At 38.0% G+C, this 12,948-nt stretch overlaps 1 protein-coding gene across 7 annotated transcripts in view; it reads left to right on the top strand.

The window, feature by feature from the left end:
- ADAMTS18 (ADAM metallopeptidase with thrombospondin type 1 motif 18) overlaps nt 1-12,948 on the top strand; it is a 94,635-nt gene that overhangs the window by 53,825 nt on the left and 27,862 nt on the right. For all 7 annotated transcript variants that reach the window (XM_087940569.1, XM_026714165.2, XM_087940570.1 and 4 more), the window contains 4 exons: nt 2,711-2,883; nt 4,081-4,211; nt 4,693-4,816; nt 6,408-6,652. In XM_087940569.1, coding sequence (XP_087796695.1) covers nt 2,711-2,883; nt 4,081-4,211; nt 4,693-4,816; nt 6,408-6,652 — 673 coding nt within the window. The remainder of the gene's footprint in view (nt 1-2,710; nt 2,884-4,080; nt 4,212-4,692; nt 4,817-6,407; nt 6,653-12,948) is intronic.

Below are 12,948 nucleotides of genomic sequence, written 5' to 3' on the forward strand. Positions count from 1 at the left end.
AAAAAAGAATCTAAAGCAGTTCTGGCACAGCCATACTCCAGATATTGCTACAGGATGACTCTGGAATTGTGAAAGAAGTTAGGAACAGTTTCTCCTGCTGGACTAAACTGTATCCCAGTTAAAAGCATTCTTTTTCTTTTTCTTTTTTTTTGTAAATTTTATTTGAGTTTTCACAAAGAGAAAAAAATACAAATAAAACATCTTTTTTGAAAGTAGCGTAATCCCGGGTTACATTTCTTCGTACAGACACAAATTCAGATTCATCTCATTTTTATATTCTATTCCATATCTTATTCCTATTTTACATTTTCTGCGTAGCTTCTCCCCTCTTTTAATTTTCTCAATTTTATTTTAATTATCTCATCTCAATTCAAATCATTGCATTTATATTTTTTGTCTTTCCTGTTTCAATTGTCTATTATCTTTTCTCATTAAACAAAATTTCTCCTGTAGTTACTGATTGGAGTATGACGCCTTTATATCTTTCCCCTAAAGTTGTAACATTCAATATAATACATAACTTCCATTCGGATTCTGCTTGGTACATTCTTAAAATACACACTGTATTCTTAAAAAAAGAAAGAAATATAAATGTATATAATTAAAACAACATTCCATTCCAATTCAATTCTATCATTAATATTAATATTCATTAAAGTTTTAACACCTTTAACATTACTTTTCAATTAAATATCATACTTCTATGGGAACAATTATAAGCCCCCCCTCTTCACTTATATTTTATAAAACATTAACTAATTAAAATGGTCCCGTTCCTTCCTAATTCAATTTTTCATTTATTTTATTTCACTTATTTTATTCACAAACATTTCACTAAATTACACTAACTATTTTATCCCTCATTTTAGTCATACATTGTTTCCAATTTTCTAAAGTTATTTCTATTACTAATATAACAATACAATCTTATGTATCTTTACAGAATCCCTTTTTCAGTTAGATTTTCACCCATTATCACTAAATAGGTCCTGTTTCTCTATATCTTGCTCCAGTCCTTTGCAACTTCTTTTCCTTTCCTTCTTCCCTCTCTTCTTCTCTCTCCCCTTTTTACCCTCTTGTCTCTCTACCTCAATTTCTCTCTTCTGTATTCCCCTTTTCTGTTGCTTTCCAGTATTATACTTATTTTTTGAATTATTTTTCTTTTTTTTGGTTGTTTTTTAAATCTTAAATTCTCCATTCTCTTCCCCCCCTTTCCTTTTTCTTCCCCACATAAAATTACTTGTTCATTAAAGATGGCTTCTTCTTTGTCCCAGTCTTCTTGTTTTGCAGTTGTTTCTTGTTGTTTCTCATAGTTCCAAATCTCCATTTCTAAGAATTGAAAAACGAAGCCAAAAGAACCCTTCCCTTCTTGTGCATCTTCTTTGTACTTTTTAAGTTCCATTTTCAATTCATCCAGAAGTGGTGCCATTGTATAAATTTTTAAACAACCACCTGATTGATTTTAGTCATTCAAATATAATAACCAAGAATCCAAAGATCACCAAATAATCCAAATACATGCAAGCTGTTTCTTTTTTGCTCTTTTTTTTCACTTTCTCTTCCTGGGGTTACTATTTAGTTGCAAAGTTTCAGTTAAAATGTATCTTTTAGAAGTCTTGTTGAAGTTTTACTGTAGATTCTTTTTAATTCTAGGCAGTCTCCTCCCTCTTCCAGATCCTGCCCTTATTCTTTTTCTCTCCCTTCCTGCTTATGAAAAAGAAAAATTTTAATGTCCAGAAATCTTTATTATCCCTTTGGCATTTTGTTTTATTTTCAGCTTAATTGCCTATTAATATCAAAGTGGATTTTTCTGATTTCTTATTTAAGTCTCTTAGTTGTCAGTATAGGGAAGGAGAGAGAAGGGGAAAAAAAGCCAAACCTTTCCCTTTTCACTTTCCTTCACTGCTTCTGACTCTTCTTTGGGAGAGATGTTATTTTTGTAAGTTTAAATTCCAGGGTACCTTAGTTGTTGCTTTTACAATTTAACCTGGTCAGCCAAAACTTTCACTTCTTATCTTCCTCCTGCACATTCTTTTCCGGTCGAGTTTTCCTTTGTGGTGGCCATTTCTGACCACTGATGCAACTGCCTTCGGGTTGCATTATAGCATTATTTTTCCACAACAGGCCAAAGACATGATGTTCTACCTAGCAAGACAGCTTTGGGGAATTTTTGATGGAAGACATGACTGGCCAGGACCTCAATTTAAACCCCAGTGAAATGGAGACCTCCCACCCAGTGATACTTTTAAGTTAAAAGGAAAGGGAAGGGAAAGAAAGAAGAGAGAGATCAAGAGATCTGAGGCTGGTTTAGCAAAGTTTGATTTGATTCATATGCTTGTGTGCATTCAATGGTCCCTTTGTATTGCAGGCACAGAAGATAAGATAAATTAGCCCGGTGTATACATGCCTGATAAATGAGAATTTTTCTGGTTGATCAGCAATTTTATTCAGCAATCAAGTATTGAATAGCAGATTGTTCTTATTTTTGGCCGAACTTAAAACTCTATACTAGATTCATTGTTTAGGCAAACGAAACAAAACCTGCAATTTCATGCAGGTCATCATAGATTTAAATTATTTGGTTTTTTTAAAAACTTTTTAACTTTATATTTATATTAAATAATAGAAACTGGTATGATGCTAATGCATCCAGCAGTTAATTATCTATTGTATATTTGTTATTACAAACAGATTTTCTTTTTCTTTGCAGACCCCAGCATGGGGGCAAGTTTTGCCAAGGCTCAAGTCGCATTTATCAGCTTTGCAACACTCAGCTCTGTGCATCGAACAGTCCAGACTTCCGAGCCCAGCAGTGTGCTGAGTATAATAGCAAACCTTTCCGTGGATGGTACTATAAATGGAAACCCTACACCAAAGTAGAAGGTGAATCAGATACAATAAGGATCAATTTTGGTGAAGAATAGACTCGACTCGACTCTACCAGACCTTGGAAGTCTTTTAGTCCAACCCACTGCTTAGGCAGGAAACCCTATACCATTTCAAACAAATGGTTGTCCAATTTCTTCTTTAAAAAGTATTGGAGTGTCCACAACTTCTGGAGACAAGTCATTCCACTGATTAATTGTTCTAACTGTTAGGAAATTTCTTCTTAGTTCTAAGTTGCTTCTCTCCTTGATTACTTTCCACCCATTGCTTCTTCTCCTGTCTTCTAGTGCTTTGTAGAATAAGTTGTCTCCCTCTTCCTTGTGGCACCTCCTGACATATTGGAACACTGCTATCATGTAACCTCTAGTCCTTCTTTTCACTAAACATGTTAATTTAAAGCCATCATAACAGATCCATACAAACTGCAGTAAGATTCTGTCACTTAAACAAAAAGAGAATACAAATTGTCCTTGTCTAACAACAATGACCATCCAATGTTACAACAGCACTGAAAAAAACACCTTCTGGCCATTTTTCACACTTTCAGCCATTAAGGATACCCAGAGTCATGTGGTCAAAATCCAGACATTTGGCAACTGGTTCATATTTATGATAGTTGCAGTGTCTTGGGATCATGTGATCACTTTTTGTGATTTTCTGATGAGCAAAATCAATGGGGAAACCAGATTCACTTAACAACCGTGTCACTAACTTAACGGCAGTGATCTGCAGCTTGACATTTTCTTTGTATTGCTTTGTGAAGCCCTTCAAACCCAAAGCACCACCTTGAAAATATGCACCACTTCAGAAAGATGTTTTAAAACAAGGCTGGCACTCACTGATGATTTTGTACAATGAGTAACTTGATAGAAAATTATCTGTCCTTGATAATTTCAGGCTCACAGCCCAACTTTGTAAGACAGCTGCCTTGCAAAAGTGCTCTTCATCTAAGTATCTTGAAAACAATGGTCCCAGATATTTGGTTACAATCTGGGAAGGGATTAATAAATCAAATTTGCAGGTTTGGTGGAAGTGGAAATCGGCAAAGCTGTTTCAACCCAGGTTAAAAGATATTGCAGACTACCGAGTAGTTCAAAGGAGTATGAATACAGCATAGGGATTTTGCTTCTTCCATTGTATTGCTGTCTGGTCAGTAAATCTTCAGGTCAGAATGTTGTATTGGTCTCTTTTCAGAGGAAGATCGCTGCAAACTCTACTGTACAGCAGAAGATTTTGACTTTTTCTTCGCCATGTCAAACCGAGTAAAGGATGGAACCCCCTGCTCACTGTATAAAGAAGATGTGTGCATTGATGGGGTTTGTGAAGTAAGATGAAATTCAGCATTCTATTCAGTATAAAATGTTTAGCTCGGCTGTAAAGCATGTATACTTTGCTTGCAACTTCATCCTGTATCTGTTGCAAATGTTGGTGACCTCTAAGTTAAACAATTCTCTGTTGAACATCTTATAGAGCTGCTTCTGATGGATTAGTAGAATAGGCATACCCTGCACAGTAGACTCACCTAAAACAAGATTGGGTAGTTTAAGGATCACCATATAAACCAGCCAATGTCTTAACAAGTTGTGTGAACCAAGTCATAATGTCATATGTGTTTTGGGGCAGTATATATTAGGTAAGCTTTAAATAGCTACTGTTCAATTGATGTTGAATTAACTTATTAGCTTCTTTTTCAAGTAAAGGAGTAGCAGGCTTTTCAAAATGGATGGAAAGATAGATAGACAGAAAGGTAGGCAACAAGTTTCTTCTACCTGTTGTTCTTTCACTGATTCTCTGTTGTTGTTGCAGCAAGTGGGGTGTGATCATCGTCTTGGATCCAAAGCTACTTTTGATGCTTGTGGAGTTTGTAAAGGAGACAATTCCTCATGTACATTCTACTCGGGCCATTATTTAACCCAGCATAAAACTAACAGTAAGAAAACCATTTCCCAGTGTAATTAAGTCAATGCTTTTCATAACTGTTCCCCTTTGCATTACTGTAACAGTCTTTGTATGTTTTCCACCAAAACTTTATTTGGAAAACCCAAGTTGGGAGGGAGACTGGTGTAGTAGCTACCATCTCAGACATCCTGCAGATCAAGTAAATGTTGCCTATTGTAGATGCTTGCTGGGGAAAAAAGAAACCTTTGCATGTACAGTTGGAGGTCTTAGAATGATAGAATCCTAAAGTTGGAAGAACTCAGGGGTGGGATTCTACCAGTTTGCACCTATTTGCTAGAACCGGTTGTTAACTTTCTAAGCAATTCAGAGAACCAGTTCTTAGAAGAAATTACTGGCCCAATCCTGTAAGGAAGGCAGGAAGGAAACATTCTGGTGTTGCTTACAGAAACTGCCTCTCCATTAACCCTTATTACATTCTTAGCAGGACTAGACTTCCTGTCTCTGGAACTTCCCTGGAGTTTTTTCCCCCCTCCTTTGCTGGTACTTTGCTTGTGTGGAGTGACCATTCAAAGTTACAATGGCACTGAAAAAAGTGACTTATGACTGCTTGTCACACTTATGACTGTTGCAGCATCCCCGCAGCATCCCCACAGTCACGTGAGGCCAGGGGAGGAGAAGTATGCCTCGATGTGAGTGATGTTGAGTTGGCCACGCCCAGCCAGTAACACGACCACCAATCCATGCCCACCAACTAAGCCACACCCACAGAACCGGTTGTTAAAAAATTTGAATCCCATCCCTGGAAGAACTGTTTAACTATGTATAGTAAAGGCATCAGTTTAACACTTCTCTGACTTATGCTGTTTGGCCATACTTCTTCTAGAAGATATCCAGCAAAGGGTAACTCACCAGTTCTTTGGGAAATGGGTTTCACCACTGAACTACCAATAGCATTTAGACTTATATACTGCTTCATAGTGCTTTCCAGCCCTCTCTAAGCAGTTTACACAATCAGCCCCCAACAATCTGGGTCCTCATTTTACTGACCTCAGAAGGATGCAGAGGTGGTATTCAGCAGGTTCTGACCAGTTCTGGAGAACCAGTAGAGGAAATATTGAGTAGTTCAGAGAACCAGCAAATACCACCTCTGACTGGAGATTTTACAGTATCCTTCCCCTACCATTCCCGGTAGTAAAAAAAAATCTGAATCCCACCACTGGAAGGATGGAAAGCTGAGTCAACCTTGTGAGGACCGAACTGCTGGCAATTGGCAGAGTTCGTCTGCAATACTTCATTCTAACCACCACAGCTCTTATTAGAGTTGTGCCAAAATCTATCCATTCTTTTCTTTCAAAAAAGTTTTTTGATGTGTTTCTACCTTCTGCTCAGACCGTTTGAGAATGCCTTTTGAGTTTCTCACGATGCCATTTGTGAATTTTTTTTCCTGCTACAGCTTGGCAAGGATTGTGGGCAGAAAGTTAGGATACAACTCATATTATTAACCACTATAAATATTAACATTATAGGGGTGAAATGATGACAGAAACCTGCTTTTAATAAAAATAAAAAAAAGGAAATGTTTCAGACACGGATGTAACCAACTGATCTTTTTCTGTTTCTAGATTATTATCCCATTGTCACAATTCCTGCAGGAGCTTGTGGTATTGAAATCCAAGAATTGTTCATCTCTAGCAGCTACCTTGCAGTTCGCAATTTGAAAAAGAAATATTACCTAACCAAAGACTGGACAGTTGACTGGCCTGGAAAATTTTACTTTGCTGGAACAATGTTTGATTATCAACGGCCTTTTAGCCATCCAGAGAAGCTGTCTGCATCTGGCCCAACTAATGAGACACTCATCTTTGAAGTAAGTGTAACTATTCTTTCTTTTCTTCTTCTTGAAGTTTGTTTTAGAAATCTACTTTGGGGTAGCAAGTATCCACTGGAATAAATTGTCATGACTGAAAGTGAATGTACTTGTCCAAAAATAATGTTTCAGAATCCAATCTGAGTTGGTCACCAGGACCAGAAGTTTAGTTTTCCCAGCTTTTGGACTCATGCTGGTGCCCATTCTTAGCGAACCTCTCTCTAGCGGAGTGTTAGACTCACACTCTGTTGGATGTTACAGAAAATTACACAGCTTTAAAAAAAAATGACAGTGGTCAAACTCTATTTTCTCAACTGATATATCTGAAAGTCCTGGTCTTGCAAAGATTTCAGATATATCAGTTAAACTTCAGAAATGTGGTTGATATGTTTTGGTTACTGGGTAAAAAAAGATAGCGCTTTGTAAGTTTTACAATTTGGGTCAAGGAGCTTTCTGAACTTGCACTGACCCTTATATTTTGTTTTTTTATCCTTCTCATGAAATAATAAACATGACTGCTTTGGTTGTTATCTATTAATTTCTTTCTACTTGTCTGAGAATTTTCATATGTTGCATGGCACCGAGAGTCATTTGGTTAATTGGAGGTGCTCGTACATTGAGCAAATAAAATGTAATAAAATCAATCAAGCCAATTATCATCAAACACTGAAGAGCACTGGTGTAGTTTTCTGTTGTTTTCATCCTAAGACCTCCCTAGCTGCTGCATTTTGCTAATCAGAAAAAGGCTGATGGGAGAGCTTCTCTTGTGATATTTTGCTTTGGAATTAATCAAGGCATAGGAGACCCGGGAAGCATCCAACACTGGAAAAATTAACGCATCTCCCAGGGTTGTTGTGTGTGGGGTAGAAAAATTAGGAAAGACTTTCATACAAGCCACCTTAACCTCAAAGAGGAAAATTTGGATGTAAGTACAATCAATAAACCCAGGAAACAATTTTTTGCCTATCATTCCTAGAGATGCAAACATGCAGGCAATATGAGTTTACTAAAGATGGGAAACTGATATATAGCCTGTTTCTAAAATTCTAAAATCCATGATTATGACTGGAGTTGAAAATAGAAGTCGTGTTATGGATATGTGCTAAATTAGAGCAGCTATAATCTGGCAATGTAAGTAATACCAGTCTTTTGGCATATGGTTTTGGTAATATAGTTGTGTCTTCTTAAGTGAAGACATGTGAAATATTTTTTATTATTATTGCAATCCAGTTAAGTGGGGTTTTTTTTTTGGCGGGGGAGGGGGAGATTCTGGAGGAGGTAATTTAAGGTCATTTGGTTTTAATTTTTAATACTTGTTCTAAAAATTGTGGACTAGAGGCTGGCTGGACAGGAAGTTATTACTGCTTGTATTACAATCCAGCCTTCAAAATTAACATCTTAGAAAGAAGAAAAGATAATAAGGCAGTTTAATTGAGCAGACTGTCACACCCTGCTTTAAATGAGAAACACAATCAGAGAAAGAATTATGGAAATGAAATTTATGTCAGAGCCTCTTTTGAGCCATATGGTATTACCTATATCATATTTGTTTATACTGAATACTCAGTTTCTGCAGGCACTGTAGAGGTAAGAATTAGAATCAAACCATCTGTTTCTATCTTTCCGGATGTTGCTACCATATGCAGAAGCAGATAAAGTTTTTGGTTTTTTTTAAAAAAAGATTATAACATCTCACAGAACTAATATGTGCTTCACAGCTTCAAAAATCTGTCCAATGTTGAACAAGGGAATTACAAAATCCACTGTAAAATAAGTGTGTTCTCTACTGTACTGTAACCTGTAAGAGATGGATGGAATGTTTAAAGTGGCAATCATTCAACAGAAGAAAGAATTTATTTTCAAACTGGGAAAGGTTTGGCTAATTAAAATCGATAAATCATTCCTGATAGAAGGATGTTTTTGAGAGTTTAGCCATTACCGAGTAAAATGCAGTGTGTACTTTTGAAGCTCTACTTTTATGGTTAGCTTCTGGTTGACAAATTAGTTTCGATTTTCCCTATAGAGAATGTGTGTTGCTCTGAGCGGAAGCCTATTTATGAGACACAGATGTAAATTCATTGTAAGGGATAAAGAAGATGTTCTGATTCGGTTAAATTTCCTTAATGCACTGTACAGGGTTGCGTGAATTCAGAGTTATTCATATTATTTCTAAAGTTTGCCATGAAAAGTCTTCCCAACAAATCAAGATGCGTAACAACCTTCTTGCTTGGAGATTTCAAGAACTCTTTTTGGGTGAACATCCTTTTAAAGCATCTGAATTCATCAGTGAAAATAAATAAGCATAATCCAATAACAAACATTAATAACAGAACATTATGTTAGATAGAACATAAGAAATAACTGCCACATAATATAAATTAGGAAATATTTAACTCACTGTCAAATGTATTAAAGGAGTTTAATTAGTTTTAGCACAGAGATTATTGTGATGTTTGTCTGATGAATCTTTGTCTTTTGAGTTTGTATATTTGTATATTTTAATTTTTTGTATTCAATAAAGTTTATTTTAAAATTAAAAAAAAAAATAAAGTGTCTGAATCTGGAAAATATTCCATAAAGATTGCAGGGAAATATTGTACCCCTTTTCCTTTTTTGCTTCTGGTTCTCCCATTCTGTCCTGGAAACCATTCACCCTTCCTGTCAAATTTTATCTTGGATTCAAAATTCAGTGAATAAAAAGCAAGACGACATGGGTTGATCCCGACATCCTATTTGCTACCTAACATACAGGTTCAGAAAGGTTCTTGGCACATTTCGTCGCAGTGCTGCCTGACTTCTGGAAACTATCCAAAATGTTTTCTTCCTGTCACAGTGGGATGGGGTGAAGGGCCTGTCATTTTGACTTTTTGACCTTGATCTGTTATAGCAGTGGTGCCTAACCTTTTTGGGCTCCTGTGCCAAAAATTGCCTGCGTGCTTGTACGCTTGCACCCTCATGTGCCAGCACCCAGAAGGCAATGCATGCACGGGCCCCTCCACGTCCCCTGCGCATGCGTATGTGACACCCCCCGTGCTGAGCATCTCTGCATATGCGTGCACCTCACATCTCTGCCCATGTGAGCATATCTCCTGCGCACCCCCCCCGCCCCTCACACGTGCACACCAGATACTCAACAATCAGCTGGTGGACAGGTGGCATGCACACATGTGCCGTGGGGCTCTTCCAGGCAACCTCTTGCATGCCACTTCTGGCACACATGCCATAGGTTCGCCATCACAGTGTTATATCATTGCCTGGGTCACTGGAAGGTTGACCCACTAAAAGCATTTCATAGCCACCCCAGCTGTGAAATATAAGCAGCATTAGACCACTCAGGAAGAGGAGCAGATGACCCCTATCTAAAGCACTAAGTACTATGGTGTATTTGCTATATGGTGCCTTATGCATGTCTCGGATGAGTGTTCTGACTTAGGCTTCCCAAGATCATGAAGCAGACTCCTCGTCCCAATAAAACACCTTAAAGGGAATTCCTCTCCAGCAAAGTTCTGGCCAACTGTCTTTCAAGAGATTTCACAACTACAGACCTTTATCAGGCTTGGAGAGCTGCCAGGCTGATATCTTCCAAATTGCCGCACTGTTGCAGAAATTACTTGGCAAGAAGTCAGGAACAGATCTTCACCCAATGAATTGAACTTATTGTCTCCTGCAAACACCACTCCCCTTTTGATCCTCTTTATTCCCTATGGGAAGGGCCATTTACTGTCCACCTGTGCCCTTTCTCCCAAGTTGTCCCTTGTTCCTTAACTGTTCCCTTCTCCTCGCAGCTCTGTGCAGCACACACTGGGAACAGGCTCCATCTGTTCTTCTGTCCCACTGATCTCCAACTCTGAAGGCAGCTGATAACTATCAGACAGCCCCGGCCCTATCTCTGTCTCCGATGCAGAACCCTTGTCAGAGCCTTCTGCAGACTCCAGGACTGGCCCATGTTCCTTCCCAACCTCCTCACTGTCCGAGTCTGCTGCCAGCTCTGCTGGCCACTGGCAGGCCACAACAATAAGATACAAAATCCTCTGCCCCACCAGCCATTAATAAGGAAGACTGCATGTGTATAATTTCAACTTTGCATACCCATATTTTTTATGTGACTCCCTTACCCTCTAGTATCTAGGTATGTATTAGATGATTTTTTTTTTTGAAATAAACATTTAAGGGTTCAGCCTCATAATACAACTCAGAAAAACTATGTTTCACTCTTTTTGATGAGACCTGAGTTTCTTATGGATGTACATTATACCTTTCTCTACTCACTTTGCAAACTGATTCTCCTACTTTTTAAAGTGGGCTTGCAATTGTCTAGAAACTGCACCAAAATCAGTTTGGGCAAAACTCATAACATGTTCAGTGGTTTCAGCTTCCTTCCTTCTTTTCTTCCTTCCTTAAATGTGTTTCAACCTGTCTACAGTTCTTCTATTTGCTCATTCAGTGGCTTTGTTTGTGGGATGTGAAAAATTATTCTTCATGCCCATAATTGCTCTGTAGTTTAATTTTGTATTTGCTGGTGCAGCAAATCTCAGAACTTGAATTCATAACGTATCTTCAGTGTAATGACTGGCAGGTCAGACCCAGCTGCATAATTCTCACTAAAATCTCTTTAAGAGGTTGACATATTAAAGAAAGTGTTGACAAACGTGTTAACAAAAAATGCTCAACTGGCTTGCCAAAGTACTGGTAAATACTGAGGGAAGAGAAAAGAAATAGATACCTATTTGGTCAAGGATATTTATGGCCCAAAGTCTCAAATCAAATCAAAATTGGCAGGAAAAGGAAAAAAAAGTATTTAACTAAGAGATTTCAGAGAGCTTAGAGAGCATCAAAGATCTCACAGTTCAGCTCTGAGCTACAAATATTCTATTGGTAAGAGATTTCAGTTTGCCCATTGTCTAAGCTTCCTGAAGCCTTGGGCAAAAGATGTATTCTTATGAACAGGTTCTGCAAATTCTTAATTCTGTTAAGTCTGTGGTTTTTGAATGTATAAAGCCCTGTGGTCAGAGCTGTTGAGCATTGTGCCTGAAGTCAGGTGGTTGGTGTATTAAAGGTAGACATTAAAACAGTTATGTCGAAAACCTGGAAATGTTTAAGGGGGTTGTTTGCCAGCTGTAAATTTAAGAACTAATGCCAGTTGGCTGGGATGTTTCTACCTGGAATCTCTCCAGGTAAGTAGATGGAAGTGCTTGGAAGCCTTTCCAAAATTGTCGTGTTTTTTTTGTCACAAGGCATTATTTGCTAACCTTGGGTATTGTATTACCAGAAAGGGGATTGTCCTGGCACTTGAACACTTCACACTATTGTAGCCAGAGCTATTTTATCTAATGCTGTGATGAAATTGACCTTGCAAATCAACAGAAGCTTCTTCTTTTTTTTTTTTTCCTCCTGAGAAAGAGGCTTCTGTTCCTAAAGCTTCTTTTGATTTGGAACAATTCTCTTGCATTTCTCTTGGCCATTTTTTTTTCTCTGTAAGTTGCTTTGCTGTGAAGGATTACTGTCGGAATTTTGGGTTTTTCCCAGGATGCGTCTTCCCTCTGAAATATCCCAGATCACCCACAATTCGGAATCTGAAAAAAAAAAAAGGCCTTTTGGAAAAGATTTCTGTGGACAACTTCCCTTGGGATTGAATGGATTCCTGGGAATCCAAAGAGGTTTCAGAACCCTGGAGAGATGCTTGTATAATGAAAGACAGGAAATTTTCCTTTCTCGCCTTTGTGCACTTGGTCAGTAAAGAAGTACAAGAACATAATGTTCCAACCCTGAAAATTTCCCTGAAATTCTCTTCTCCTTCAGTAAATATTTCAAAAGCAAATGTGCTTGTATCATTGTGAATGGCAACATTCCAGATGTATGCCCAACATTCATTTGATGTATTCTGTAGGAATTTGCTTCTGTATAGAAGGCAGTTTGATGGTAAAGGTAAAGGTTCCCCTCGCACATATGTGCTAGTCATTTCTGGCTCCAGTAACGGGAGCTCACTCTGTTACGCAGTGCAAGGGATTCGAACCGCCAAACTGTTGATCTTTCTGATCAACAAGCTCAGCATCTTATCCATTGAGCCACCGCGTCCCTAGTTTAATGGCAATTCTGTCTTAATAAAAGAACATGAACACGATATGCTTTGTAGTTTCGTGGTCATTCAGGATAAAGCCAGAGTATTTGTTTCATAGCCATGCAAACTTTCCATAGCTTTCAACTGGGATTTCCTATGTCTTCTTGCTGAAGCTGGATGATAAATAAATGGGTTTTTAGAAGGGCCCGGTAATGGGTTTCTATGGCCATCTTCAAGC

Source organism: Pseudonaja textilis, chromosome 11, assembly GCF_049901715.1.
Source record: "Pseudonaja textilis isolate UNSWEBS1 chromosome 11, rPseTex1.2, whole genome shotgun sequence".
Classification (NCBI taxonomy): Eukaryota; Metazoa; Chordata; class Lepidosauria; order Squamata; family Elapidae; genus Pseudonaja; species Pseudonaja textilis.